Below are 24453 nucleotides of genomic sequence, written 5' to 3'. Positions count from 1 at the left end.
GGCTAATTCTTTGATTAGGTGAAAGTCCAGCTGAAACTGTTTGTGGTTGCCCTGTACCAATACTGTTCCAGACTTATAGAGATTTATATTAGCTGACTCCTCGTCCTCATTGTCAAGAATCCTGAGTTTCCACCCCTCGTTAACCCCCCCTCTCTTAACAGAGGGGTAGTGTGCTAATATAGCACTGTGCCATGCCTGGGGATGGTTTGTGTGGAAGATAAGGTTGCTGATGTTCCCATTTTTGTAATAGTCAGCAAAAAGTGTCTCTTGATTTTCCATAAGGAGCTTCATTTTGTGATCTTTTCTTGTCTTGTCATTTTTTACATGCACAGGGTACTGTATTTTAATTACCTCTGAACAGCAGGAGGGAGCTTCTAAGGCCTCTCCATTTGGTTGGGGTAGACTATTCGACTCTCCTGCCATTGTTGGGCTAATGGGCTTTGACACCTCTCACTTGACACTTAAGTGCTAGTTGAAGCTGTATCAAGCTTGGCAGAATTATATTACTATTCAGTCCTTATAAAGTAGTGTCATGTATTTTTCTTCTTGGCTTTTGGAAATCAAATATAGTTTCAGACTAAACATTACTCACTCAGTTCCAGGTTGGGTGGTGTTCTCAGGTTTCTGTTGTTTTCCAGAGGATTTGCTGAATATAATAATTAATCCTTGGTAGATGTGAACCTTCCAGGTGATTCCGTAAATCCGTCCAAAATCAGGTTGTAGGTTTTGAGTTTTGATTTGAAGTGAAGGTTATGTTGTAGAGGGTAGCATCCTGTATGGGTTCCTGACAAAAAATCCAAGTTTATCTAACTCTAAATTTATCTTTTTTAAAGAAAATGCTGAAAAATGCAGGAGCTCATCTGATCGTGACCCACCTCTCTCTCTCTCTCTCTCTCTCCTACTCACTAGGGGGCTCAAATCACTCACCCCTATCCTCTCTTTACTGCCTCAGCATAGGAAACTTTCTCTCTCTCCTACTCTCTCTCTCTCCCCCTACTCACTAGGGGGCTCAAATCACTCACCCCTATCCTCTCTTTACTGCCTCAGCATAGGAAACTTTCTGCCCCACTCAAACTGTGGTAATTTCAACCTGTCTCTCTCTCACAGGGCACTTCGGATCCCCAGCTGCATGAGCGCCCCCCCATCACTAAAGCTTTGTTGAGGGCCCTAACAGGATAGCAAATGTAACGTTATGACTACTGTTCCCTGAAGGAGGGAAACAAGGTATAACATACTATGATTGAAGGATCTAAAATTCCAATGAAGGCCAAATAAATCCACTCCTCGCTGCCAGTCCCGCCTTCCACAGTTGATAAGCGTAAGGCTCGAATTCATTCCTTCAATTTAATACCGCTCTTCACCGAGCCCAGTAACGGACGGTGCGAGGCCAAACGGGTGTCGTACCTCGTTTCCCTCCTTCAGGGAACAGTAGTTATAGTCATAACGTTACTGTTTGAATGTTAAATGACGAGACAGAGGCATTGATGCGAGTAACCAGTCTTGTTCAGTACATTACAATATTTCCGGGTATCTCAAGCACACCGGTAAAACACTGGAGTTGCAGTAATTAACATTTACCAACAGATGGCATCACTGTGCCATCTTACACCCATAACAGTTACCTTCCCTTTCAGTCAGTCAACTTTCAGTCCCCTGTCCCCGCAGTAAGCATGCTTTGGGCTAAACATGGAGCAGTGACATCCAAGCGATAAAACCTCTCAAAAAGTGTGTGTTGATGCCCCACTCGCCACAGCACAAATATCTCCTACAGTCAACCCTTTAAACAACGCCCAAGACGCTGCCAGACCCCTGGTGGAGTTGGCGCGTACAACACTACAGTAGGTAACCCTTAATGCTATATGCCAGGGAGATAGCCTCCACAATCCAGTGGGAGAGACTCTGCTTAGAGAGCGGGCTAGGTACCTCTTGTGGTGAACGCCCATCCTGCCCCTGTCTGTATTGGTGGGGTAACCATGAGGTAACTGAGGAAGTCTAGACCCAGGTCCAGACCCAGACCTTCTATGAACCCAGTCACCAGGCATTAAACAAGATCCTGAAGGAGATGACAGACTTGGGATAGACTCTGTGGAGGCTGAAGCCCAGGGTGACCTGATTTTTTCATCATGGACACTGTGGTGTTTGTATCATAGGAACAGGAGGGTCTGTCTCTATCAGCCCCAGGTACTGCTTCATCCCTGCACTGAGACTGTGAAGAGAAGGGTCTGGGCTGCAGACTGGATCCCTGACTGGAGCCTGTCTCTCTGATGATCACCAGGACTGAGGTTGTTCAGTCCACCTGTCCACTGGTTGTCTTCTGTGTGGTAGAGTCTCTGTCCCTCGTGGTTCGGTCCTGGTTCCAACTCGGGAAGGAAGAGCGACGGCTCCTGATCCCGGGTTCTGATCCGGGGCCAGGGTTTGTGACCAGCCGCTTCAGAGGTCCACTTTCTCCTGCAAGCAACACTGGATATCAGCAGGTCCTCTTGAACTGCAGACTACAAACACAAATTGAACAGAAAAGCATAAAGGTTTATATAAGAAACTCTTTGCAGTACACACAGAAACATGACATGGTATTATAAAATATTAACCACAGTCAAGCCCATCTCTTAACACTGAACAATATGGAGCCATTGGAGGTTATTATACAAACGTTCCATATGTATTGATTCAAGAATTAAGTATATTTTGGTTTGACTGAGATAAGGGAAACTCAGTCCCTGCAATGATACAAAAATAACCATGTCTGTCAGCACAGAGTCAATTTTGTATTTAATTTGAACAAAATGGTCTTACACTCAACTTTGAAGTACAGTACTTTTATTGCGATTCATGTGAAAGTAGAATAACTTTTCTCACTATGGTAACACTTTTCTGTAAATCTGGTATCCTCGCTTTGATAACATTTATTTTAGAATACTTTTGAAAAGGTTCAACATTACAGTACACACATATTCACTACTTCATGTCAAGTAAACATGAATTAAGGAACTAGCATTATCTGACTATAAAACACCAGTATCAACCTAAATGGACAAAGTTTGTCACTCTTCATTAGTGAAGCATTTTTGCAGGGTGTTTGTCTACAAGTCTGAAGAGGTAGTTCCTTATTAAATTCATTCTTGATCTTAATTTTCAAACGGTTGACTGTAGGCTACGTCCCTTCAACACACAATAAATGTAATTCTACATTTCAAAGGGGGGGGGGGGGGGGGGGGGGGCGTGAGATTCGAACCCTTGTCACAATCTGCGACAATTACATGGAGCTAGGCACTCTATACAAAGAGCAATTTGACCAGTCAGTGAAATACACTTGATGTAGTTGCTTTAATTATCAGTATGTGCTGTACTTCTCTGAGGAAGCTTCCGTGAACAAGTATTGGAACACGTCCAACTACCTCGAGGGTTTTAATTGGCTGATACAGAATTTGTTACAGGAAATAATCACGGCCACCGGTGAGGTTATCATAGGGCTAAATGTGCAAGGTTATGCAATGGGAACCGCTAACATGTAGCTTTTGATCACGTGCCACTACATCAATGATTGTAATTGGCTGGTGCTTAAACTTAACCTTGAACTTCTACTTTTTCCTAATGTTCACAAGTATGGCCCCAAAGTGTTTACCCATCCCCACTATGTTTGAGTCCTATACTGTAGTTACAAAATTACCTCATTGTTAAATCCATCATGGTGAACAAATATGTTGTGGGTAAATATGAGTCAGCTATAAGTCAAAAGTCAGACAAACCTGGCAAAAATGTTGACGTGTACAGTAGGTGTTTGTGAGCATGTGTAGGTATATTAAGGCTTGGATTCAATACGATCCATCATTAACCAGCTATAGCCGATACCTGCATAGCTGTTTTGGTGGTGGAATTGTCAAATCGGTGACTAGCAGCTCTTGTGATCATTTTCACGAAGCCACACCCATCCCACTCACATTAGTAGTTCAGAATGAGAAAGTTTATGCTGTATAGAAATAATTGAAATTGAAAATCATTCAAACAAAATGAGGCCTAATCGAGGTATAGATTACATCTCAAATTCCAGTGTTCAAAATTGTAAAGGCGGCCGCATGGGATTTCTCTTAATGCGACTCCGTGCAGCCAATGGCAATGTCCGCTTTAGGTATAATGCCTGGAATCGCTTGTGGATTCGACAGTGATACCTCCAGTTCCACCTCCGACACCTCAAAACGTCAGCTATGCAGTTGTTGGCTAAAGTGGATTTGATTGAATCGGGCCCTTTGTAGGTGGTATTGGTGTGTGCAGAATAGGGTGAGATCAGATGTGATGAATACTGAAGAGTCACAATGAAAGTCTTAGAATGAAATGTCCCATTTTGTGTTTATTAAACAAAGTGTCAAATACACCATATGAAAACCACACATACAGTGGGGCAAAAAAGTATTTAGTCAGCCACCAATTGTGCAAGTTCTCCCACTTAAAAAGATGAGAGGCCTGTAATTTTCATCATAGGTACACTTCAACTATGACAGACAAAATGAGAAAAAGAAATCCAGAAAATCACATTGTAGGATTTTTAATTAATTTATTTGCAAATTATGGTGGAAAATAAGTATTTGGTCACCTACAAACAAGCAAGATTTCTGGCTCTCACAGACCTGTAACTTCTTCTTTAAGAGGCTCCTCTGTCCTCCACTCGTTACCTTTATTAATGGCACCTGTTTGAACTTGTTATCAGTATAAAAGACACCTGTCCACAACCTCAAACAGTCACACTCCAAACTCCACTATGGCCAAGACCAAAGAGCTGTCAAAGGACACCAGAAACAAAATTGTAGACCTGCACAAGGCTGGGAAGACTGAATCTGCAATAGGTAAGCAGCTTGGTTTGAAGAAATCAACTGTGGGAGCAATTATTAGGAAATGGAAGACATACAAGACCACTTATAATCTCCCTCGATCTGGGGCTCCACACAAGATCTCACCCCGTGGGGTCAAAATGATCACAAGAACGGTGAGCAAAAATCCCAGAACCACACGGGGGGACCTAGTGAATGACCTGCAGAGAGCTGGGACCAAAGTAACAAAGCCTACCATCAGCAAGGGCATTGAAGATGAAACGTGGCTGGGTCTTTCAGCATGACAATGATCCCGGGCAACGAAGGAGTGGCTTCGTAAGAAGCATTTCAAGGTCCTGGAGTGGCCTAGCCAGTCTCCAGATCTCAACCCCATAGAAAATCTTTGGAGGGAGTTGAAAGTCCGTGTTGCCTAGCAACAGCCCCAAAACATCACTGCTCTAGAGGAGATCTGCATGGAGGAATGGGCCAAAATACCAGCAACAGTGTGTGAAAACCTTGTGAAGACTTACAGAAAACGTTTGACCTTTGTTATATACCCTTTGTTGGCAATGACAAAGTATTGAGATAAACTTTTGTTATTGACCAAATACTTATTTTCCACCATAATTTGCAAATAAATTCATTAAAAATCCTACAATGTGATTTTCTGGATTTTTTCCCCCCTCATTTTGTCTGTCATAGTTGAAGTGTACCTATGATGAAAATTACAGGCCTCTCTCATCTTTTTAAGTGGGAGAACTTGCACAATTGGTGGCTGACTAAATACTTTTTTGCCCCACTGTACACGTCAACAACAAAAATCGGCATCAACTTGATCAACTGCACTCATTTTCTCATTAAAAAATTGTGAAAAAAATTGTCGTTCCATGGATGTAATCGAATAGGAATTTGTGAACCTCATATAGCCTACTCAGTAAAAACACAATATGTAACAGAATTTTGGGCTTATATATGCCCTATATATCACACAATGTCAGGATGCAATATTCTACCCAGGAATATTAAACACAGAAGTATGTTAACCTCATTATTCCAAATGCATCTGTGGATCTTTTCTGCTGACAACAATGAAAATTAATTGTCTTAAATGCAGAGTTTGATCTAAATGTAAAAATATTAAAATTAAGATTTTTTTTTTATTAAGTGGAATTGTGTCTATTTTATAGAGTGGAATGGTTTTTCTGCTGGTGTATCCTGAGATAGCTCCTCTCTGAGAACCTCTTCCCGCAGTGCGTACAGGCGAACAGCCGTTCTCCCGTGTGGACCTTCAGGTGCCTCTTCAGGCTGCCAGCTTGGGTGAAGCGCATGTGACACTGGGGGCAGCTGTAGGGTTTCTCCCCTGTGTGGACCCTCTGGTGCCTCTTCAGGTTGGACAACTGAGAGAAACTCACCCGGCAAAGATGGCAGCCGAAAGGTTTCTCCCCCGTGTGCATCCTCTGGTGGATCTCCAACTGTTTGGGGAAACTGAAGGCTTTCCCACAGAAAGAACATGGGAAGTGCTTCTCTTTTTCACCGGATCTGCTGATATAGTTACAACTACTGTCCTTTGTCAATGGGCTTGTGTCGCCATTTAGTGCACTGGCATTGTCTGAGGTCTGGTTTAACATTTGGAGAGTGTGAGGAGGATGAAGGCCAGGGAGTGTCTGTGTTGTCGCAGGGTCCATGTTCCAGTTGATAGATCCTATAGAAGGCAGGCTGAAGGCAGCACCTGTTAGGGGGTTAACCTGAGGCGCCATCAGTCTCTCTGAATCACAACTATAGGAGCAGGACGGAGCATCGCTAGCTGAGTCTGTGTCTGTTCTCTCCTGCCGCATACGGACAACTCCTCGCCCCCGCAGACCAAATCTATGCTTCGTCCTGGTCGCAGCCAATCTGTTGTCATGGAGACTAAATCTGGATGTTATTTTGTGTTCCAGTTTGGTTGTTGTTTTGTGTTCGACTGTCTGTTCCTGGTTGACAGTGTTGTTCCGCAGCCCAGAGTTGAAGACAATGTCCCATCCACTGACCTCCGCTATGTCGCCGCTGGTCCTGGCCTGCCCAGTGAGGTTGTCCCCTGGGCCTTTGGCTGCACCGATCTGGGAATCCAAGATGTCCACCCAGTCTCCTCTGTTAGCCTCCAGCCAATCACCTGCAGGAAGAGGTTAGAAAATAGACTTTATAAACATGACAGGAAAAAAAAACTCTACATATGTATTTATTTTGTCAAGTTTACATTGTGTTTTTGTATTTAACATAAATTGTATTGATTTCCTTTCATGAATGAAGAAAAAACTATATCCAGACGCATCACTATTCCCATTGAAGATCTATTACTGTATGTAGGCTATATGTATTTCTCCCTTACCTTGCTCCCCCATCTTTAGTCCACTCAGCAGATCAATGCTCTCTGGTTCGTCTTCTATTGTCTCCTCTTTGACCAGCAGCAGATCAGGTTTCCCATCCTCCATGTCTACTGACTGTAAGAGATACAGATTGAGACGATGTTGGATCCAGAAATCTGATATGAGCACCCTGCTATGGAACTATGAGGGATTGCTAGGAGTACAGTGCAACCATGTTAATTGATTTGATACAATGTATACATGTTGGTTAATTTGATTACTTGACACTCTTTAATGGTTTGATAATTCTAAGGCATGGTCCCACACAAAATGAATCAAGACCTGGGCCCGTATCCACAAAGAGTCTCAGAGTAGGAGTGCTGATCTAGGATCTTTCCATATAATCTTATTCATTATGATCTAAAAGGCAAAACTGATCCTAGATCAGTACTCCTGCTCGGAGGTTGTGTGAGTTCGGGCCCTGACCTAATACCATTCAAACAGTAGTTCACAGTGGGCTCACCTCAGTGAGACTGTGTGTGGTCCTGTGCTGCTCAGCTGGTTCCTCTGTGGGTTCAGGAGGAGGTGTAGTCTGGTTGTCCTCCATGACCATGATCCCCTCAGGGTTCCCCAGATCCTCCTCCTTCACCAGCAGCACCTCTGGACCCTCCTCCTCCTGGAAGAGACAGGTGATACAGATTACACAGACATACTCCCCCTCAGGTACACACACACACAGATAAACACTTTCAACATGGAGGGTTAACCCATCCCCACTACGTAAACTATTTTGACGTGTACAGTAGGTGTTAGTATGTGTAGGTATATTTAGTAAGTGTATATTGGTTATAAAGCGCTGTTGTGTGTATGCAGAATAGGGTGAGATCAGATGCATGTATACTAAAGAGAGTCTCAATCAAGTCTTTAACACAAAATTGGACTTTATTCTATTGAACATACACGTAAAAAAAAAGAAAATCCACATGAATTTGAACCGCATACATTTCCTCATTCAAAAACAGTGTCTGGGGGAAAAAATAAATAAAAATAGTTCAATGGAAGTAATGAAATAGGCATTTGTTATCATATAGCCTACTCAGTACAAACACTATGTAACAGCCGTGTTAGGCTTATACAATGCCAATGAAAGTATTCATACCCCTGAGTCAATACTTTGTAGAAGCACATTTGGCAGCAATTACAACTGAGTATTTCTGGGTAAGTCTAAGAGCTTTCCACACCTGGATTGTGCAATATTTACCCATTTATACTTTCCTAACATTTTCAAGCTCTGTCAAAATTGGTTGTTGATCATTGCTAGAAAACCATTTTCAGTTCTTGCCATAGATTAAGTATACACACACACACAGTACCAGTCAAAAGTTCGGACACACCTACTCATTCAAGGGTTTTTCTTTATTTTTACTATTTTCTACATTGTAGAATAATAGTGAAGACATCAAAACTATGAAATAACATATGGAATCATGTAGTAAGCAAAAAAGTAGCCACCCTTTTCCTTGATAACAGGTTTACACACTCTTGGCATTCTCTCAACCAACTGTAATCTGTTACAGCAAAAATATTGTAATCAGATTACAAATACTTTTGAAAAACTAGATGATTACTTCGAGGATTAGTTTTAAATTCAGAAATTATTTTCTCAAAGACATTAAAATCAGCATTGAAAAGGCACAAGTTTAAGTTTGTTCTACCTGAGCGAGTCTGACCAGAAGTCAGAGACCACTATGATGACACACCAAATAGGTTTGATGGATCATGGGAAAAGAGCAGGAATCGTCCAATGGTATGACTGCTGTCAGCATCCAAAGATTTTCCAATAAATGCTTGAAGGTAAGGATGACAGCAGTGGTGTAGTCTACGGCAAAACAGATATCACTTACTATTGACATCTACATAGCACATTGATGTGAATCGCACTGCTGCGCTCTCATTTACAGAGGCGGGGCGACCATTTTGTTGTTGTTCCATCTGTGGATTTGCCCTTTAAACAGCTGCCTATTATCAAGGTATCAAAGTGTCACCAACAAAAATTTAAACAATAGGCCTAAAGCAAAATGCAGCATATGGCATTCATTTTTCACATGTAAATAGCACTTTTCAGTAGCGCTCAAAGCATGCCATTCCATGAGCATAGCTTTTATTTTTCAACTCGAATCATGGAGCACAATCAGTCCTCCATGACAACAAAATCATAAAAAAACATAGTAGGGCTGATTAATAAGTCATTAGTTGAGGTTATGCTCAGGTAAAACAATTTGGCTAATCTATACTTCCATATTTCCAAGTCCTATTCTTGAAGATTAAGGGGTATAACATTTATTGGAATGACTGGAATGCTGATAGACTTTGGTTTTTAATGTAAAGATAATTTCATCGTATTATTATATGTAGTAGAAAGCTGTGGGTTAGAAGAAACCTACATAACCAACCCATAAAGTAAAATTTAACATCCATATATGGCCAGATATGTAAACTTTAACATTGATTTATCCTGTAATAGATGTGGTTCAATTGCTAACATACATTTCTGTCTTCTAATGCCTCTTAAGGGGAAATTAATATAAAAGTAACTGAATGTAATCAGATTACGTTACTGAGTTTGGGTAATCCAAAAGTAACTAACAGATTATATTTAGAAAGTAACCTACCAAATCCTGCCTACTGGGTACATAATTTAAAAGCATGTCTGACATGTATTGGGGTGCACAATCACAGATTGATTTAAAAACCAAGAGAAGAAATTAAATTAATTATTTAAAAAAAACTCAGGCAGCCAGTGCAGAGACCTTTAAACCGGTGTCATTGTTGTTCTCCGTCTGGTCTTGGTCAGTACCCATGCTGCAGCATTCTGTATGTTTTGCAGTTGACAAATGGCTTTCTTGGGTAGACCAGACAGGAGAGCATTACAGTAGTCAAGCCTGCTTATAATAAAAGCATAGATGAGTCTCTCTGCATCAGCCTGAGAGAGAAACGGCCCCACCATGGCAATGTTCCTCAGGTGGAAAAAAGCTATTTTGATCACTTTCCTAAAGTGCGATTCAAAATTGAGTTCAGAATCTAAAATAACACAGAGGTTTTTAACCTGGTGTTTTAGCTTTATTGAATTAAAAAAGTGCGGCCAGATTCTCTGTGCTTTGGGTACAACAATAAGTACCTCGGTCTTGTCTTTATTTAGCTGGAGGAAGTTGTGAGCCATCCAAGTATTTAAAATCACTAACAGTCTAATAATTTATCCGTGGAGCTAAAATCCTCTGGTGACACAGAAATGCAAAGTTGTGTATTGTCTGCGTAGCAGTGAAAATCAATGCTGTGCTTTCTGTTAACGCTGCCATAAACTGAACAGTACCGGACACGAAAATCGAACTTTGTGGTACGCCACATGTATTTTCTGAGTTATGTTCACCACGGGTGACAAACTCTTGACAGGTTAAATAGGTTCTAAACCAAATTAGAACTGGACTGGAGAGGCCAACCCACATCTCCAGTCTGTCCAGAAAGACAGCATGGTCAACAGTGTCAAATGCAGCAGTTAAATCCAAGAGTACTGTTTGGACAGAGAGCTGTTTGGCATCTGTGTTGGCTCTAAGATCATTTACCACTTTATAACTAAGGTGGTGGTCTCGGTGCTGGGCCCGAAAACCAGACACATTTTTCAAAAATACAGTTGGCACTGTTTGAACACCAATTTCTCCAGAATGTTGCTTGAGAATGCAAGGTTGGAGATTGGCCGAACATTGCTAAGAGCTGAAGATTCTAGATTACTTTTCTTCACAGGGGGTTTCACCATAGCAGTTTTTAGTGGTGGGAAAGTGCCTGTGAACAGGGAGTGATTAACAATAGCTAGCACTTTTTCAGATATGCAATTAAAAACTGTTTTAAGAAGGTGGTGGGGATAGGGTCGAGAAGGCAGGTAGGGCAAGTCTGTGTCAACCAGGAAAAATAAATCCATGGTGCCTTTGCGTGGTAGGCTAGGGCACATACACTATATATACAAAAGTAAGTGGACACCCCTTCAAATTAGTGGATTTCAGCTAAACCCATTTCTGACAGGCGTGTAAAATTGAGCTTACATCCATGCAATCTCCAGACGTATTCGCTGTAGAATGGCCTTACTGTAGAGATCAGTGACTTTCAACGTGGCACTTTCATAAGATGCCACCTTTCCAACAAGTTAGTTTGTCAAATCTCTGCCCTGTTAGAGCTTCCCCGGTCAACTATAAGTGCTGTTACTGTGAAGTGGAAACGTCTAGGAGCAACAACGGCTCAGCCACTAAGTGGTAGGCCACACAAGCTCACAGAACGGGACCGCCGAGTGCTTAAGCGCATAAGAATTGTCTGTCCTCTGTTGCAACACTCATTACCGAATTCCAAACGGCTTCTGGAAGCAACGTCAGCACAAGAACAGTTTGTCGAGAGCTTCATGAAATGGGTTTCCATGGCCCGAACAGCTGCACCCAAGCCTAAGATCACCATGCGCACTGCCAAGTGTCGGCGGAGAGGTGTAAAGCTTGCCGCCTGCCCCAATGCATAATGCCAACTGTAAAGTTTGGTGGAGGAAAAGTGGTCTGGGGTCCCTTAATTCCAGTGAAGGGAATGACATTCTAGAAAATTCTGTTCTTCCAAATTTGCGGCAACAGTTTGGGGAATGCCTTTTCATGTTTCAGCTTGCCCTTGTGCAAAGTGAAGTCCATACAGAAATTGTTTGTCGACATCAGTGTGGAAGAACTTGACTGGCCAGCACAGATCCCTGACCTCAAACTCATCGAATACCTTTGGAATGAATTGGAATGGTACTCAGTAATGTCTTGAATTTTCTCCAAACATATGACTTTCTATTAAGGACAAAAAGTGAATTGCTTTGTAATATTTTTTGCAGTATTACTTTAGCGTCTTGTTGCAAACAGGATGCATGTTGTGGAATATTTTTTATTCTGTATAGGCTTCCTTTTCACTCTGTCATTTAGGTTAGTATTGTGGAGTAACTACGATGTTGATCCATCCTCAGTTTCCTCCTATCACAACCATTAAACTATGTAATTGTTTTAAAGTCACCATTGGCCTCAATGAAATCCAAGAGCAGTTTCCTTCCTCTCCGGCAGCAGAGTTAGACGCATGTCTCTTTGTAGTAACTGGGTGTATTGATACACAATCCAAAGAGTAATTAATAATGTCACCATGCTCAAAGGGATATCCAATGTATTTTAATTATTTTTAACAATTAGGTGCCCTTCTTTATGAGGCATTGTAAAACCTCCCTGGTCTTTGTGGTTGAATGTGTTTGAAATTCAATGCTCAACTGAGGGACCTTATAGAGAATTATGTGTGGCGTACAGAGATGAGACCGCGTTTAACATGATTTTGAATGACTTATTGCACACAGTGAGTCCAATGCAACTTGTTAAGCACATTTTTACTCCTGAATATACTTAGGCTTGCCATAAGGGGTTAAATACTTGACTCAAGACAATTCAGCTGTTCATTTTTTATTATTTGTACAAACAATACCACTTTGTCATTATGGGGTAATTGCATGTAGGCCAGTGAAAAACAATCCATTTAAATACATTTTAAATTCAGGCTGAAAAACAACAAAATGTGGCAAAAGGGGTGTGAATACTTTCTGAAGGCACTGTATGTCACATACATACACAGTTGTCACAAGTTTACATACACCTTAGCCAAATACATTAACTCAGTTTCACAATTTCTGATATTTAATCCTAGTAAAAATCCCATGTCTTAGGTCAGTTAGGATCACCACTTTATTTTAAGAACTTGAAATGTCAGAATAATAGTAGAGAGTGTGATTGATTTCAGCTTTTATTTATTTCGTCACATTCTCAGTGGGTCAGAAGTTTACATACTCAGTATTTGGTGTACCTGTGGATGCATTTCAAGGCCTAGCTTCAAACTCAGTGCCTCTTTGCTTGACATCATGCGAAAATCAAAAAAAATCAGCCAAGACCTCAGAAATATTTTTTGTAGACCTCCACAAGTCTGGTTCAACCTTGGGAGCAATTTTCAAATGCCTGAAGGTACCACGTTCATATGTACAAACACCATGGGACCACGCAGCTGTCATACTGCTCAGGAAGGAGACGCGTTCGGTCTCCTAGAGATGAACGTACTTATCAATCCCAGAACAACAGCAAAGGACCTTGTGAAGATGCTGGAGGAAACAGGTACAAAAGTATCTATATCCACAGTAAAATGAGTCCTATATCGACAGCAAGGAAGAAGCCACTGCTCCAAAACCGCCATAAAAAAGCCAGACTACGGTTTGCAACTGCACATGGGGACAAAGATCGTACTTTTTGCAGAAATGTCTTCTGGTCTGATGAAACAAATAGAACTGTTTGGCCATAATGACCATCGTTATGTTTGGAGGAAAAGGGGGGAAGCTTGCAAGCCGAAGAACAACATCCCAACCGTGAAGCACGGGTGTGGCTGCATCATGTTGTGGGGGTGCTTTGCTGCAGGAGGGACTGGTGCACTTCACAAAATAGATGGCATCATGAGGCAGGAAAATGTGGATATATTGAAGCAACATCAAGACATCAGTCAGGAAGTTAAAGCTTGATCGCAAATGGGTCTTCCAAATGAACAATGACCCCAAGCATACTTCCAAAGTTGTGGAAAATGGCTTAAGGACAACAAAGCCAAGGTATTGGAGTGGCCATCACAAAGCCCCGACCTCAATCCCATAGAAAATTTGTGGGCAGAACTGTAAAAGCATGTGTGAGCAAGGAGGCCGACAAACCTGACTCAGTTACACCAGCTCTGTCAGGAGAAATGGAACAAAATTCACCCAATTTATTGTGGGAAGCTTGTGGAAGACTACCTGAAACATTTGACCCAAGTTAAACAATTTAAAGGCAATGCTACCAAAAACAAATTGAGTGTATGTAAACTTCTGACCCACTGGGAATGTGATGAAAGAAATAAAAGCTGAAAGAAATCATTCTACTATTATTCTGACATTTCACATGATTAAAATAATGTGGTGATCCTAACTAACCTAAGACAAGGAATTTTTACTAGGCTTAAATGTCAGGAAGTGTGGAAAAACTGAGTTTAAATGTATTTGGCTAAGATGTATGTAAACCTCTTACTTCAACTGTATATCACAGTGTCTGGATGAAATACTTTTACTCGGGAATCTTCAACATTGAAATCTTTTACTCTCGTAATTCCAAATCAAATGTTATTTGTCACATGCGCCGAATACAACAGGTTTTCTTTTACAGTGAAATGCTTACTTACTTAACCAACAATGACGTTTTAAGAAAATCCTTAAAAAAGTAAGAGATAAGAATAAAAAATAAAGAGCAGCAGTAAATAACAATAGCAGGGCTATATACAGGGGGTACCAGTACAGAGTCAATGTGTGGGGGGCACCGGTGTTGAGGTAATTATGTACATGTAGGTAGAGTTAAGGTGACCATGCATAGATAATAACAGAGCAGCGTAGAAGAGCGTGGGGGCAATGCAAATAGTCTGGGTGGCCATTTCATTAGCTGTTCAGAAGTCTTATGGCTTGAGGGTCGAAGCCTCTTGGACCTAGACTTCGCGCTCCGGTACCGCTTGCTGTGCGGTAGCAGAGAGAACAGTCTATGACTTGGGTGGCTGGAGTATTTTTGGGGGCTTTCCTCTGACACCGCCTGGTATAGAGGTCCTGGATGGCAGGTAGCTTGGCCTCTGATGTACTGGGCCGTACGCACTACCTTCTGTAGTAGAGGTCGACCGATTAGGATTTTTCAACGCCGATACCAATACCGATTATTGGAGGACCCCAAAAAAAGCCGATACCGATTAATCGGCCGATTAAAAAAAAAAATTGTAATAATGACAATTATAACAATACTGAATGAACACTTATTTTAACTTAATATAATACATCAATAAAAATCTATTTAGCCTCAAATAAATAATGAAACATGTTCAATTTGGTTTAAATAATGCAAAAACAAAGTGTTGGAGAAGAAAGTAAAAGTTCAATATGTGCCATGTAAAAAAGCTAACGTTTAAGTTCCTTGCTCAGAACATGAGAACATATGAAAGCTGGTGGTTCCTTTTAACATGAGACTTCAATATTCCAAGGTAAGATGTTTTAGGTTGTAGTTAGTATAGTATTTATAGGACTATTTCTCTCTATACCATTTGTATTCCATATAGCTTTGACTATTGGATGTTCTTATAGGCACTTTAGTGTTGCCAGTGTAACAGTATAGCTTTCGTCCCTCTCCTCGCCCCTACCTGGGCTCGAACCAGGAACACATCGACAACAGCCACCCTCGAAGCAGCGTTACCCATCGCTCCACAAAAGCCGCGTCCCTTGCAGAGAAAGGGGAACAACCACTCCAAGTCTGAGCGAGTGATGTTTGAAACGCTATTAGCGCGCACCCTGCTAACTAGCTAGCCATTTCACATCGGTTACACCAGCCTAATCTCGGGAGTTGATAGGCTTGAAGTCATAAACAGCTCAATGCTTGAAGCACAGCGACGAGCTGCTGGCAAAACGCACGAAAGTGCTGTTTGAATGAATGCTTACGAGCATGCAGGTGCCTACCATCGCTCAGCCAGACTGCTCTATCAAATCATAGACTTAATTATAACATAATAACACACAGAACTACGAGCCTTAGGTCATTAATATGGTCAAATCTGGAAACTATCATCTCCAAAACAAGACGTTTATTCTTTCAGTGAAATACGGAACCGTTCCGTATTTTATCTAACGGTGGCATCCATAAGTCTAAATACAACCTTCAATGTTATGTCATAATTCCGTAAAATTCTGGCAAATTAGGCGGCCCAAACTGTTGCATATACACTGACTCTGCGTGCAATGAACGCAAGTGACAATTTCACCTGGTTAATATTGCCTGCTAACCTGGATTTCTTTTAGCTAAATATGCAGGTTTAAAAATATATACTTCTGTGTATTGATTTTAAGAAAGGCATTGATGTTAATGGTTAGGTACATTCGTGCAACGACTGTGCTTTTTTTTCCGCAAATGCGCTTTTGTTAAATCATCCCCCGTTTGGCGAAGTTGGCTGTCTTTGTTAGGAAGAAATAGTCTTCACAGAGTTCGCAACGAGCCAGGTTAGCAGGCAATATTAACCAAATATGCAGGTTTAAAAATATATACTTGTGTATTGATTTTAAGAAAGGCATTGATGTTTATGGTTAGGTACACATTGGAGCAAGACAGTCCTTTTTCGCGAATACGCACCGCATCGATTATATGCAACGCAGAACATGCTAGATAAACTAATATCATCAACCATGCTTAGTTAACTAGTGATTATGATTGATTGATTGTTTTTTATAAGATAAGTTTAATGCTAGCTAGCAACTTACCTTGGCTTCTTACTGCATTCCCGTAACAGACAGTCTCCTCGTGGAGTGCAATGTAATCAGGTGGTTAGAGCGTTGGACTAGTTAACTGTAAGGTTGCAAGATTGAATCCCCGAGCTGACAAGGTAAAAATCTGTCATTCTGCCCCTGAACGAGGCAGTTAACCCACCGTTCCTAGGCCGTCATTGAAAATAAGAATGTCTTAACTGACTTGCCTAGTTAAATAAAGGTTATTTATAAAGGTGTACATTATTTTTTTTTAAACGGCCAAATCAGTGTCCAAAAATACCGATTTCCGATTGTTATGAAAACTTGAAATCGGCCCTAATTAAAATCGGCCATTCCGATTAAATTGGTCGACCTCTACTCTGTAGTGCCTTGCGGTCGGAGGCCGAGCAGTTGCCATGCTAGGCAGTGATGCAACCCGACAGGATGCTCTCGATGGTGCAGCTGTTGAAGTTTGAGGATCTGAGGACCCATGCCAAATTTTTTCAGTCTCCTGAGGGGGAATAGGTTTTGTCATGCCCGCTTCACAACTGTCTTGGTTTCCTTGGACCATGTTAATTTGTTGGTGATGTGAACGCCAAGGAACTTGAAGCTCTCAACCTGCTCCACTACAGCCTCGTCGATGAGAATGGGGGCGTGCTCGGTACACCTGTTCCTGTAGTCCACAATCATATCCTTAGTCTTTATCACATTGAGGGAGAGGTTGTTGTCCTTGCACCACACGGTCAGGTCTCTGACCTCCTCCCTATAGGCTGTCTCATCGTTGTCAGTGATCAGGCCTACCACTGTTGTGTCATCAGCAAACTTAGTGATGGTGTTGGAGTCGTGCCTGGCAGTGCAGTCATGAGTGAACAGGGAGTACAGGAGGGGACTGAGCACACACCCCGAGGGGCCCCCGTGTTGAGGATCAGCGTGGCAGATTTGTTACCTACCTTTACCACCTGGGGGTGGCCCATCAGGAAGTCCAGGATCCAGTTGCATAGGGAGGTGTTTAGTCCCAGGGTCCTTAGCTTAGTGATGAGCTTTGAGGGCACTATGGTGTTGAACACTGAGCTGTAGTCAATGAATAACTCTCACGTAGGTGTTCCTTTTGTCCAGGTGGGAAAGGGCAGTGTGGAGTGCAATAGAGATTGCGTCATCTGTGGATCTGTTGTTGCGGTATGCAAATTGGAGTGGGTCTAGGGTTTCTGGGATAATGGTGTTGATGTGAGCCATGACCAGCCTTTCAAAGCATTTCATGACTGCAGACGTGAGTGCTACAGGTCAGTAGTCATTTAGACAGGTTACCTTAGTGTTCTTGAACACAGGGACTACGGTGGTCTGCTTAAAATATGTTGGTATTACAGACTCAGACAGGGAGAGGTTGAAAATGTCAGTGAAGACACTTGCCAATTGGTCTGCGCATGCTCGGAGTACACGTCCTGGTAATCCGTCTGGCCCAGCGGCCTTATGAATGTTAACCTGTTTAAAGGTCTTACTCACATCGGCTGCGGAGAGTGTGATCACACAGTCTTCCGGAACAGCTGATGCTCTCATGCATGTTTCAGTGTTACTTTCCTCGACGTGAGCATAGAAGTTATTTAGCTCGTCTGGTAGGCTCGTATCACCGGGCAGCTCTCGGCTGTGCTTCCCTTTGTAGTCTAATAGTTTGCAGGCCCTGCCACATCTGACGAGCATCGGAGCCGGTGTAGTACGAATCGATCTTAGTCCTGTATTGATGCTTTGCCTGTTTGATGGTTCGTCGGAGGGAATAGTAGGATTTCTTATAAGCTTCCGGGTTAGAGTCCTGCTCCTTGAAAGTGGCAGCTCTACCCTTTAGCGCAGTGCGAATGTTGCCTGTAATCCATGGCTTCTGGTTGGGTATGTACGTACAGTTAATGTGGGGACGACGTTATTGATAAAGCCAGTGACTGATGTGGTGTACACCTCGATGCCATCGGAAGAATCCGGGAACATATTTCAGTCTGTGCTAGCAAAACAGTCCATCTGACCACTTTTTTTATAGACTGAGTCACTGGTGCGTCTTGCTTTAAATTTTGCTTGTAAGCAGGATCAGGAGGATAGAGTTATGGTCAGATTTGCCAAACGGAGAGCTTTGTATGCATCTCTGTGTGTGGAGTAAAGGTGGTCTAGAATTTTATTTCCCTCTGGTTCCACATTTAACATGCTGATAGAAATAAGGTAAAACTGATTTAAGTATCCCTGCACTAAAGTCCCCGGCCACTAGGAGCGCCGCCTCTGGATGAGCATTTTCCTGTTTGCCTATGGCGGAATACAGCTCATTGAGTGCTGTTTTAATGCCAACTTCGGTCTGTGGTGGTATGTAGACAGCTACGAAAAATACAGATGAACTCTCTAGGTAGACAGTGTGGTCTACAGCTTATCATGAGATACTCCATCTCAGGCGAGCAAAACCCTGAGACTTCCTTAGATATTGTGCACCAGCTATTGTTACAAATATGCATAGGCCTCTACCCCATGTCTTACCAGAGGCCGCTGTTCTGTCGATAGCATATAACCCGCCAGCTGTATATTCTTAATGTCGTCATTCAGCCACGACTCGGTGAAACATAAGATGTTACAGTTTTGAAAGTCCCGTTGGTGGGATATACATGCTTTCAGTTCATCCCATTTATTTTCCAGCGATTGAACATTAGCTAGCAGTACAGAAAGCAAGGGCAGATTAGCCACTCGTCGCCTGATCCTCACAAGCCAGCCTGATTTCTTTCTGCAAAACCTACGTTTACTTTTCCAGTGAATCACGGGGTGTCCGTTGTATATCCCTCACGTCTGACTCATTGAAGAAGAAGTCCTCGTCCAATTTGAGGTGAGTAAACCCAGTTCAAATGTCCAGAAGCTCTTTTCGGTCATAAGAGACGATAGCAGCTACATTATGTACCAAACAAGTTGCGAACGCAAAAAAACAAGCAAAATAGCATGGTGGGTTAAGAGTCGATAAGACGACAGCCCTACCAGCCGACGCCATCTTCAGTGTGCATCAAATGCATCTGAGGATGTTTTCATCTGACAATAATCACAATTCATCTTTGTCTTTAATGTAGGGGTTCGTCTAAACGTCAGAAGCTATCAAGTGGAATGGTTACTTTCTATGTTCTAGAATGGGATTGTTTTCTGCTGGTGTGTCCTTAGGTAGCTATTCTCTGAAAACCTCTTCCTGCAGTGTGTACAGGCGAACGGCTTCTCTCCCCTGTGGACCTTGAGGTGCATGTTCAGCTGAAGCTGGCGGGAGAATCCACCCTCTGGTGGATCTCCACCCTCTGGGGGCAGCTGAAGCCTTTGTTAAAGAACATGCAGAGGAACGTTTGTCTTTAATATTGACTGATGTTGCTCCCCCTCCCCACGACTTGGCCCTTTGAGTTCAATACCTGATCGAAAAGGACATTTGAATCAGAAGGCCCATCGATGAGGAAACTGGGTCGCAATCCCTGAACGTGTGGAAAGGGGAGTGGGTCGTGACATTTGGATTTGTCTCTAAGCTTTCTCTGTAACCTAAGAAATCTCTGCTCTGTGAGAGTCCGTCTCCTAGGTGACAATCTGCATTCCATGTGGGAGGAACGTCGCCCTCCACTTTCAGTCACTTCATCTACAACCAGACCCTCCCCTTTCTTATCTAGGCACCCTTCAGAGTATACACTACTACTGTACTGGTTCCAGTCCCCTCTAGACAGATCAGTTTGTGTCTAAACCAAATGGCATGTTGCCAGGGTCCATCTCTGTAGCGTAAGAACAGACGGATAATGGCTGCCAATGTCTAACGCATCACTATCCCCAATTAACCATCCTCTGGCTCTGCTGAAATACCTGTAAATACTCTGAGCCGGGAGCAAGAATTCAGCCCAGTAGCCCCCCCATCTCTATGGGTCTGATCTGTGGTCAGATCCTGCGTCTAAGAGCCTGTGTGTTACAGTTAAAGTCTCAGTGTACGTCTGACTTGAGCACGGCGTTCGCCGTTCCACTGACCTCCCTGATGTTGCGTCGGGTCCTGGCCTGGGGCATGGTGACGGTGGGGAAGTCCTCCATGGCTACAGAGGGCGTCACTCCAGCCTCTGCGCCAGTCTGGATGTCTCTGTTGTGTCTTGGGTCCTCTCCTTCAGTCCTCTCCTGCTTTACCCCAGGACCTGCAGCCTCTGCAGACTGACACAAGAAGAGAGGTTATTATCTGTACATGATTTGAATTGGATAACAATGTTGTAGGGAAGTCTCACAGCACCCCTATGGCAGATAAGGATGTACATGTAAGCAAATTAATAGCTGAGGGGAGCCTTTCTGAAATAAACAGGCCACATTTGATGTACTCTAATTTTGATGTAATACTATGACACTAACCTCTATCACAATAACATGCTTGTTTGAGGTTTCACTCCCCTCAACAGCTATGGGTTGATCATCTCCCCACGTGCTGTGTCCCGCTGGGTTCACAAAACTCATGTGGCCTCCAGTGGGATGTCCTTCACCTAATAGGGTTATTGGGGGGGAAAGGGGTGGTTAAATTAGGTATTGTCCACGTAGTGTAGATTTTGACTAGGTGGGATGCAGCTAATGTCAGAAGTCACTTTTCGTATCAGGTTAGCAGCAATATAGAATACTTAACGTAACAGGTTATTATAATTAGGTTAAGAAAAGTACAAGCTAAAATCACCAAATTCTCACCGACGCAACTTCTGACATTATCGGGATGACATCCCTTCTGCAAAATGTACCTCTTGCCATTCCTCTGTATCGGTCGAGGATCTTGACACTACTGGGACGACTGGCGAGGACGCGCTCCCGTGCCACCTTCAGTTCCAGTAGCTGTAGTTTCCTCTGCAACCCCCTGTTTTCTTTCTGGCTTTGATTTATTTCCAAACGAAACACTGCATAGTCGTCGTCTACGAGTTTACAGATCTCGGTCACGGCTGAATTCGCTAGCAGCTCCATGATGGAGGCTATTTGAGTGTGAAAACCCATACATTTAGCCATTGTTAGCTAACGTTAACAGCTAGCTAGCGTTACCTAGATAACATCTTATCAAGTAAGTCCTGTCTCCAACGCGATTGAAATTCTACCTGGAGTGATGTTGTGCCGTTTTGAGTTCCAGGGTGTTAATAAAAGTCTAAATTCCAACAAAAATGCTAACGTGGAAATGGTTCTTGATCATTGTTTACTTGCGTTTGCACAGATGTTATTGGTTGAAGTCAGCTCAAATGGTGCGGCTAAGTAAAAAGTCTATGCGCGCTGTTCTTTGAAATACGGTATTGCTTATTACGTTACACATCAAACCTCCTATTCATGGGCCTTTCCGCATTTGAGAAAAAAAGTATGTCCTTCCGTGAACCGGAAACTTATATGTGGTCTTCTTTGAGGTTTAACGGGGGTTGGCATGTTGCATTACCGCCACCTACTAGACTGGAGTACACCTCCCGTATACTTTGCTTGGAATAAATAAAAACAAATACCTTACTATCTAACACTACACTCACAAAAAAAATAACACCACCACCACCACTATTTAAATCTATGTAGTCCTACATCAGGCCAACAACCTGACACCACCACTTAACACACCCATTAACTCTGATGTCAGCTACTTCTCTGCAGCTGCCAACACAACCTCAATGTTCTGCGATTTACGTCCCATCCCTGCAGTACAATCGATTATCACTGCTATAAATCCAGTCTTACTGAAACATATTGTAATGACACTGGGTTTATAAGCGCGGAAATCGACTCTGCCCACGAGCATGCTTTTGCGGCACAGTCGATAGCGCGCCGGGCCTCGGGCTAGAAGGTCGAAGGTTCGAGACCTGCTCCCTGCTGTTTCATTACAATATGTCACTTGTTGTCCTATCCATCTACTGGTACAGATATTCTACTCACACCACTCCTCTCAGGATCCCTCCTCCTTGACCCATGTTCCTCTACTTTCTTCACTGCCTCAGCATATGACAACTTCTGCACTACTCTAACCCTGGAAACCTCAACCTGCCTCTCGCACAGAACATTTCAGATCTCAAGCCCCATGGGCACCCCTACAGGTAACACATACCACTACTTTCCTGACCAGCAGAAACACAAACAATTATCACAAGACCACTTCTTGTTACCTTCACCGATTCCACAGCACCCAACTGTTTTCACTCACCTGAAACCACAAATGGATCAGCCAAAAGGGTCCACTTTTTCCAAAAACTTCACTCCTACGGTCACAGTTCATCAATATCCTGACCCTCAGTGCAAGCCTCGGGCTCCGAGAACTTCCCCACACCGACCACCTCCAATACTTCGCCCTCATTCACTTCCATTTCTCCTCCTGTCTTCAGCTCACTCTGCTTACACTTTCTACCATTCTTCTTTAACAAATCTCCTTTTCCACTGCCATTGTAACCAACTCAAGCTCACCATCTTCCTCTCTCAGACCTCCTCTGCCTCTCCTTTTCCCCTCCATTCCTCCTCCGTATTCCAAGTATACATCTCCTTATGATAATATTGCACTTCTACTGACAAATATTGTTCTTACCTTGTCAAGGGACGCAATTTTAACCGGCTGTCACAATCTCCGTACAATCAGCACGAACCCCTCGGGATGTATTTCTCAACAGTGCATCCCACTTATAAAACATCTGTTTCGTCTTGATGTTCTTCTTTATCAAAAGCTATCGCACCGCTTTTCCTTTTCAAACATGCGCGCTCTTCCAACCACCCGGGTGTGCCTTCCGACCTCCGATAAGTGGCAGAGGAGATATAAATTCGTTAGTAGTCCAAAGGAAGTGTCCTCTCCTTGATAGTCTTTTTGGAATCTACCATGCCACCTTTGAATCAGCTTTTGTTTTGTTGCTGGAGAAAAGCATGCAAATGTTTAAAAACAAATACAGTGCCTTGCAAAAGTATTCATCACCCTTGGCATTTTTCCTATTTTGCTACATTACAACCTGTAATTTAAATGCATTTTTATTTGGATTTCATGTAATGGACATAAGCAAAATAGTCCAAATTGGTGAAGTGAAATGGAAAAAAATAAAATTTTCCAAAACATTCTACAAAAATAAAAAACGGAAAAGTGGTCCGTGCATATGTATTCACCCCCTTTGCTATGAAGCCCCTAAATAAGATATGGTGCAACCAATTACCTTCAGAAGTAACATAATTAGTTAAATAAAGTCCACCTGTGTGCAATCTAAGTGTCACATGATCTGACACATAATCTCAGTATATATACACCTGTTCTGAAAGGCCCCAGAGTCTGCAACACCACTAAGCAAGGGGCACCATGAAGACCAAGGAGCTCTCAAAAAAGGTCAGGGACAAAGTTGTGGAGAAGTACAGATCAGGGTTTAGTTATAAAAAAAATATCAGAAATGTTGAACATCCCATGGAGCACCTTTAAATCATTATAAAAAATTGACAGAATATGGCACCACGACAAACCTGCCAAGAGAGGGCTGCCCACCAAAACTCACAGACCAGGCAAGGACGGCATTAATCAGAGAGACAACAAAGACACCAAAGATAACCCTGAAGGAGCTGCAAAGCTCCACAGTGGAGATTGGAGTATCTGTCCACAGGACCACTTTAAGCCGTACACTCCACAGAGCTGGGCTTTACGGAAAAGTGGCAAGAAAAAAGCCATTGCTTAAAGAAAAAAATAAGCAAACATGTTTGGTGTTCGCCAAAAGGCATGTGGGAGACTCCCCAAACATATGGAAGAAGGTACTCTGGTCAGATGAGACTAAAATATAGCTTTTTGGCCATCAAGGAAAACACTATGTCTGACGTAAACCCAACTCCTCTCATCACTCCGAGAACACCATCCCCACAGTGAAGCATGGTGGTGGCAGCATAATGCTGTGGGGATGTTTTTCATCGGTAGGGACTGGGAAACTGGTCAGAATTGAAGGAATGATGGATGGTGCTAAATACA

General features: G+C 42.6%; 1 protein-coding gene across 2 annotated transcripts; it reads right to left on the bottom strand.

Moving 5' to 3' along the window:
- Positions 1-1553: 1553 nt before the first annotated feature.
- LOC139579094 (uncharacterized) lies at positions 1554-21858 on the bottom strand. 2 transcript variants are annotated; one of them, XM_071407353.1, is made up of 7 exons: positions 21257-21858; positions 20883-21010; positions 20517-20690; positions 7668-7820; positions 7168-7279; positions 6830-6951; positions 1554-2492 (listed from the first exon to the last, which is right to left on the bottom strand). In XM_071407353.1, exons 1-7 carry the CDS (start codon positions 21513-21515, stop codon positions 2190-2192), a joined length of 1251 nt encoding a protein of 416 aa, XP_071263454.1. In that variant the 5' UTR covers positions 21516-21858; the 3' UTR covers positions 1554-2189. The 2 variants fall into 2 exon arrangements, with proteins under 2 accessions (XP_071263454.1, XP_071263453.1); XM_071407352.1 differs by lacking the exon at positions 1554-2492 and having other exon boundaries at positions 4326-6951.
- Between the last annotated feature and the right edge of the window lie 2595 nt (positions 21859-24453).

The sequence above is a fragment of the Salvelinus alpinus genome, chromosome 6, assembly GCF_045679555.1.
Source record: "Salvelinus alpinus chromosome 6, SLU_Salpinus.1, whole genome shotgun sequence".
NCBI lineage: Eukaryota > Metazoa > Chordata > Actinopteri > Salmoniformes > Salmonidae > Salvelinus > Salvelinus alpinus.
The sequence above is the reverse complement of the archived record's forward strand: the minus strand, read 5'-3'. Positions and strand labels throughout refer to the sequence as shown.